Source organism: Musca vetustissima, unplaced genomic scaffold (genome assembly GCF_032173495.1).
Source record: "Musca vetustissima isolate MV318-11 ecotype Yass unplaced genomic scaffold, APGP_CSIRO_Mvet_v1 utg3405, whole genome shotgun sequence".
In the NCBI taxonomy this organism is placed as follows: Eukaryota; Metazoa; Arthropoda; class Insecta; order Diptera; family Muscidae; genus Musca; species Musca vetustissima.
In genome coordinates, this window is record NW_026879560.1 from 27951 (window position 1) to 35486 (window position 7536).

General features: G+C 29.5%; 1 protein-coding gene across 1 annotated transcript; it reads left to right on the top strand.

Moving 5' to 3' along the window:
- Positions 1-9: 9 nt before the first annotated feature.
- LOC133324481 (cleavage and polyadenylation specificity factor subunit 5) lies at positions 10-4634 on the top strand. Its single transcript, XM_061533313.1, has 5 exons — positions 10-165; positions 1265-1529; positions 2001-2166; positions 4241-4355; positions 4432-4634. Exons 1-5 carry the CDS (start codon positions 26-28, stop codon positions 4451-4453), a joined length of 708 nt encoding a protein of 235 aa, XP_061389297.1. The 5' UTR covers positions 10-25; the 3' UTR covers positions 4454-4634.
- Positions 4635-7536: the final 2902 nt, after the last annotated feature.

Genomic DNA, 7536 nt, shown 5'->3' on the forward strand with positions numbered 1-7536 from the left:
AAGAATTTTCAACACAACCCCGAGCATGGCGACACAAGTATCAAACAATAAATCCGGAACAGGTTGGCCACGCCGTGGCAGCCAAGGACAAGTGGATAATGCTAACAATGGCTCCCAGAAGTTCAGTCCAAGCCAGTCATTGACCATAAATCGTACAATAAATTTGTAAGTAGATGGAGATATTGCGGTAGCAAATTGCAAATACACATTGTTGTGGGTTGCCGAAAGTGGGTGAGCGTTGTTACGTTTGGCAGTGTTGCCAGATGTAGCAAAGAGGGAATATGTTGTTATTGGAAGTTTTACCCCATATAGTCCCTTGAATGTTTTCCCCATATAGTCCAAGTTTAGATTAGGCGAGTTTACTTGCGGCAAGTCTTTGTTTGTTGGAGAGAGGGGCAAGGGGTATAGAAATGAAAAAAAAAAATTGCTCGTACCGACAATTTTCTGGCAATTCGTTTTGTGTATTTCGTATTTGTTGACATTTTATATATATTTAAATGTTTTGGAAACCGAATTGCCTTGTATAGACGCAAGGAGCAAGTTCAAAAGAGAACGATAAAAATTTCCGCAAGTAAACTGGAGAAGTCCATACTTCCTTAGATTGGCTGCAAAAGTTCCTCTTGGACCCTTTCAGATTCCAAAATCTACTATACGGCCCATTTTTTTTATATAGACTAGTTTTCGTAATTGACCGGCCATTAAGACTTTCTTATTAACAGATGCCAACAGATTAACAGAGGCCTAGATAAAATTGATAGCCATATATCCTTAATGAAAATAAAAAATACAAGGCTCACAGCGGACATTTTTGGGTTAATATCACAGGAAATATAGAGTTCTGCAACCAAAATCGTACTATGACTTTCATAGTGGGAAAATATGACATTGTTTGCCATTGGAAAGGCAGTGTAAACTATAGTGTCGTGTTTTTCCACTGATACTAATCAGTTCCTCTAATTATTTGTTAGTTATATTCTCTTCAGAAGCTATTTTAATAAATTCCATGCCAAAAACTTTAAACCCAAATTCATCTTAACGTAACGTCTGGTCTCTAATGTAATCGGCGAAACCTCACAATTGAAAACTTCGGCCATGACTTGTCTTCATTTTTGCAAGACATTTATAAACAAGATAATGCGGACTTTATCCTTTGTAAAAAACAAAGGGAGTTGATTACAATCAGTGGCGAGCTCCGTAATTCATCCTCATTTAATTTTTAATACTATTCGCGCCTATGTCTTACATTCTCATATTATATTTCTAGATATCCCCTTACAAATTATACCTTCGGTACAAAGGAACCACTTTTCGAAAAAGATCCTTCAGTTCCCTCACGTTTTCAGCGTATGCGTGAGGAATTTGATCGAATCGGAATGCGTAGATCCGTTGAAGGTGTTCTTCTAGTGCACGAACATGGCTTGCCACATGTACTCTTACTGCAATTGGGTACAACATTCTTTAAACTACCAGGAGGAGAGCTCAATGCCGGAGAAGACGAAGTGGAGGGACTTAAACGTTTATTGACAGAAGTAAGTTACTAAATCAATTATTGCAAATTTATACAGTCAGTAATATGTTGCAAGATCATTTTATAATGGTCAGTGGAGAAACCCCCAAGAAAAATAAGTCAATTGTAAAACAATGATTGAATTGAATGAACGCCACTAATAATATAAACTTTAATTCAAACACATTATGGGTGTAGACAACAAAAAGAAATTGTATATGTTGTAATTGTAAACTGAATTTACTATGCCACCCGTCAACAAATGATTGTGTATTATTATTATTTTGTAAAACATTTACATAGTTATTTGGCGTTGTGAATTGATTGATGTCTTGTTAATTTGTAATAGTACACACATCTTACCTTATATGGAAACCAAAACAAAAAAATGTATGAAACTGCAAAAATGTTTGTAAACCAAATAATTAATCCAAATGTTTTTATTCAGAAATTACTGCATTGTTATTGTATATCCGAATTGTAATTTATTTAGACTTTAGGCCGTCAAGATGGTGTTAAGCAAGAATGGATTGTCGAAGATACAATTGGAAATTGGTGGCGACCGAATTTTGAACCTCCTCAGTATCCATATATACCTCCGCATATAACCAAACCAAAGGAACATAAACGTTTGTTTTTAGTACAACTCCACGAAAAGGGTAAAGTTTTCATTTATTAATTATTTTCTCAAAACTATTTCATTTATTTATTTGTTAATGATGTCTAGTTTGTAAGATAGATTTTATGTGATGTAAAAAAAAAAACAAATTATGCGTGCAAAATAATGTATTTGGAAAATGTTTGGAGGACTGATTTCAATAACTTAAGTAATTTTCTGCAGTTAGAATTCTATTCAATTCTATGTCATATTTTAAATGTTGTTAACAATTATTTTTCAATTGTGTACATAACTGTTTATAAACAAAATTAATCTACTTTTTATATATTAAATGTTATAAGAACAATTATCAGTTGATGGTATAGTTTAAACCACTAAACCAAAAATCTATTTTCCTAATACATTGTATGCACGTAGATACCATTGTAATTGAATTAACAATAACATTTAAAATAATTTATTATTATCCTCGCCTAGGAACACGCTTGTAAATAATTTGTTAGAACCCCAATGATGATTGAAAATATGAAATGAACAAAGCCAAAAAAAAAAAAAAAAAAAACTTTACATAAGAATCAGAGTAATATTTTTGTATCTATAATTAAGAGAGTCGTGACGTCAATGTTACGTTTTTAATGACATATGAATGTTACAACTAATTTACTATTCACATATTTCAACTATAAATATTTCCCTTTCTTTGGCAAATATTTTGCAATTTTTTTCATACAAAGTGCCATTCAAATTCTTTTGCCAGTTTTTAATATGTGTTTAACTTTATGTTTGAATTTTGTGAATATGTCTCGTTTGTGTAAAGACATATGAGTGTGTGTGGTTTTTGTAATCACAATATATTTTGAAATGTATTAATTTTGTTCAAGAATTTGAATTGGCTGATACTTATTGTTAAAAAAAAATATCCATCACATTTACAAGTTTTTATAAGATTTGTAAAATTACTTCGAAAACATTTTTTCAATGTGTCCTGTGATGTGACCTTTTATGTGTATAGGCCACATAGTTTTAGTATTAGGATTATAGTTGTAGAATATGGATTTTCATTTTGAAGTTTTGTAAAATCTTATAAGTCAAATAATGTCGTTCTATATTTTTTATTTTATATTAGCTTTTATACATTAATTTTTATTGTTTTAAATTAAATATATCCCGTTATATCCCGTTAATATAATACAATTTTTATATATAACTATTCGGGTGCTAGAGTCCGTTGAAACTTCCATAGTCTGGGTTTATATATGTAAAAAATATAAAAATTGTATATTTCTATGTGAAATGGTATCAGGCTCGATCTATATACCAATTACACTGACAGGGTTAGGATTTTGTTTTTTTTTTCTGCGATGGATGAGATACAAATCTCAAAAAGCTACTCCGAAAGGGCATATTATTTTCAAAAATTAAAGCTAAACTGGTACGCGATTGTAAAACTTTGAAAGGTTCAAATTATGTAGAATTGAATAAATATGTTCTGGAGAACATAAAATTTCATTAACAGACCTCGAACAGCAAATTTTATTCAAATTGTATACTATCGTTTTCGAAAGCACTATTTTATTCCAAACATTGATTATAGAACGTCATTATTGAAACAAATTATCTATTAATACTTATATCATTATTAAAGTTGTATTTTTTTGTCAATTTTATACAATATTGTTTATCTTTCAGTTAAAAATATATATTTTAATCAATAATATTTCAAACAAGTTTGTAAATATGAACTTTTATGTACAGTCATGTGATGATGTGATCGAAAAGATGGGATTTTTGTCATATGACTGGATCGTGTATTTAAAAATCTAGAGAATTATTTATTTTATATGACAAAATATACATCGATTCGATTTAATGCAACACATCTGCTACTTTAACAGCAAATGCTAATAATATGTATAAGAATATCCTTATAACAACACCTTACAAATATACTTGCCACAAAAATTCTAACTTCAAAATTCTTAAAATTGTAGGAAATTAGTTTTTTTTTTCATGAAATAATTTTAAGAAAAGTTTTAAATCTATTTGAATTGTTTTTTAGTATACGAATCAATATTTGAATTTAATTTTGAATGTTTTTCTTTCTCTACCAATAGCTCTATTTGCTGTACCGAAAAATTACAAATTGGTAGCTGCACCCTTATTTGAGCTTTATGATAATTCACAAGGCTATGGACCAATAATTTCATCGCTGCCGCAAGCGTTATGCAGGTTTGTTTTGTAACATACAACTCTAACTGATTATATGTTCTAATGTATTTTTGTGTTAATATTATTTTAATTACAGATTTAATTTCATATATATGTGAGTAGAGTGTGCCTCTACATCCACGTCTGCGTCTGCATATCTACAGGAAAGCTCTTATTCCAATAGAGTCCTACAACAACAACAACAGTCATATGACGCAGAAGCCTATGATGATTATATGGACTCGAATTTGTTGCCCCGCGCAAATGTCCATAATTTTTGAACATTTCAAAATTTATTATTAATATTATATTAAAAAAAAACAAAAAGCTACATACAAAACAAAAATATAATAATTATTTAATAATAAACAAAAATCCAAATTATTTAGATTTTATAAATAGAAAGCAAAACTTACCGAATAAAACGACTAAATATTATTCTATATATAGCAAATGAAAGTCACGAATTTGTTTTTTATTATTCTTGAAAACAGATAATAAATGTAATTTCGGAATACATGCTATAACTGGTAGTAAATTATGGGTTCATTCACGAGGAATTGAAGATTAATAACAAATGTTAAAAATCAGAAATATTTAAAATCTGCCTTTTTTGCCACTGTGCAAAAGAGGAGTAAAAGGGAGAAAAGGGAAAAAGAAGAAGGCATCAAAAACAAATTTGATTTGTGTTAAAAAAAATCACCAATAAAATTTAAGGGAGTTTAAAAATGTCCATTTTTTTTAAGCAAAAAAAAAAAAAAAAAATAGTACCCAAATGGAACATTGAATGTTCATAATGGAAAGTAATACTGACATAGCACTTGGAATCTTTAAAGGTAGCAAAGAGGCTGCTGGTAAAAATGAAGATGACCTTATCTTCTTGCGAACTCCAAAAAATTTAATGCCGAATGGAAAACGGTTTGATAAATTGGTCTTGAAGAAAATGAAGAGACACAACGAATTTCTCACAATAGATGGAGAATTGCATCATATGTTGCCACATTTTCAAACTTTAATTTATTTTCTTTTAATTATAAAACAGTTTTACAGCGGATTCTTGACATTTCACATTTATCTATATAAATGGTAAAAAATATAAACGTAAATTTAGAGTACAAAAATTTCCATTTATTCCAAATGGCACAAAAAAATACAAAATATTACACTGTGTGGGAAGAAGTATAATTCTGAAGTGCGGTATATAGTTTTGTATGTTATAAACAAATAGAATACGAATGGAATAAAAGTACTAAATATTGTGTACGGTAGAACGGATAAAGATAGGAACCTGCTATTAAACGCTTATCACGAACTATGACAATAAGTTCTAAAATGCACTAAAAAGTACAACGTACTGTATACGGTGGTACGCGCGGATATAGAATTTGGGTATAAGGCTATTTCTATGAAAAACAACGCTTTTGGCAATTTTGTTTCATATTTGTACTTAACCCTTTGAGCTCCGAATTTTTTTCGTGACTATAGAACTATTTTCTGGGGGCAGATTTAATGCAACTATTCTAAATAGGATAAGAACAAAATTTGGCATCACTACATCCTTGCATTCGTAAGATGCAATACTTTCTTTCTGAAAAATAAAAGTCCAATATCGAGAAAAGCAAATGCAATATCGAAGACAAAAAATTACTTTTAATTATTCTTTAGGTTATATTTTAAAAAAATTAAAAATAGTTTGGAGAGTATAGATCGTACATTTGAAACGCGAATCGATTTAAATGATAAATTTTTTATGGAATGAAATAAAATATTTCATATATTTCCAATCCCACATGGATCTATACTATAGCGAATTATTATGTGAATTTTGGTTAAAACTTCCAATGTAGTCAAAAACGGACAAGACTTCATATACAAATAAGTTAAACTATGCAAACAAGCCGCTGAACGTCACAAGTCTAAAGTGTTTACACTTTTAAACGTAAATGTTTCAAAAATGTCTAAAACAATAGTACTGATATATATTTTCAACCACACTGGAAATATATTACTCAGTAGCGCTTTCCGATGTAATGAATAAGGGGCCTGGATCTTTATGTCGAGGATATACTAAAAATACTGACAATTTTTTCCATTCAGGAGTTTGAAACACGTAACGCACCAGATATACAAAATTTCTACAATTTTAATGGAAATCTTCCCTATGGAGCCAGGACTCTGCACAATAAATGATGCGTTCTGCAAAATTTCTTACAAGTACATATTTTACCATTAGTATTAAATTACTATAAGGAACAAACAAGTTTAAAATATGTATTATGGTACTAATTACATTGGTCTATTGGGAAGATCGAGAAAATGGTACAATTTCAGAAAATATAAAAATAAGTAAGTTATACTCGATTTAGAAGGATAAAAGAATCAAGAATATGAGATTTTTTTACTCCTCCCTACTCATTCAGAATAAGGCGAGAATGTGAAAGCGAAAACATTTTTCACAAGCAAGATCTCTCCCCAGCGAATATTCAGAATAAGTCTGTATTTGTTGTCCCTTAAAAAAGAGCACAAATATTTAGTTTGTGATACTTTTTAAGTGTTTGTACTTGAAATAAAGTAGAATTAAACTCTTTTTAAATTTAACTGTTATAAATTATATGCAGCCTTATTCTGGATATTCGCTAGCGAGACTTCTCGCATGAAAAAAGTTTTGCTTTCACATTCTCGCCTTATTCTGAATGAATAGAGAGAAGCAAAAAATGCGAGATGCGGATCCCGAATTTTTGAAAATGGTTGTTGAAAAGAAGATTCGTGTTGCCATATTGTAATTTAAGTTGTAATGTGTGTTGCCCCATTGTAATTTAATTTTGTAATATTTTTCATTATTTTATTTATTTCTTAAAAAAAATAATTTTTATTGTTATTTATACTTTATAACAATATAAATGTGTGTTGCACAACTGGTTCGAGGAAATTCCAAAGTTGTATCCCATATTGACAATGATTTTGCACGATAATATACCTCCATATATACTTACCTTAATATAAAAATTATACCACAAAATTACAACGCTTTTTGTATTTTCATATATTATTTATTTATTATGTATGCCATTGATACAATATTGGTATTTGACCACAAGACAAGAACGTGGATCTCATTTTGTTTAATATTAGAAAATTTTATAATTTTGTATTTTTTTCATTAGAAATAATTTATAAAATTATGTATGTAGCAGATCTAAAG

What these genes read in the sequence shown, in the direction of transcription:
- LOC133324481 (XM_061533313.1), top strand. Translation starts at nt 26, where the DNA reads ATGGCGACACAAGTATCAAACAATAAATCCGGAACAGGTTGGCCACGC. An exon ending in ATAAATCGTACAATAAATTT is followed by an intron (nt 166 to 1,264) that starts GTAAGTAGATGG and finishes TTATATTTCTAG; the next exon opens with ATATCCCCTTACAAATTATA. An exon ending in CTGCCGCAAGCGTTATGCAG is followed by an intron (nt 4,356 to 4,431) that starts GTTTGTTTTGTA and finishes TTTTAATTACAG; the next exon opens with ATTTAATTTCATATATATGT.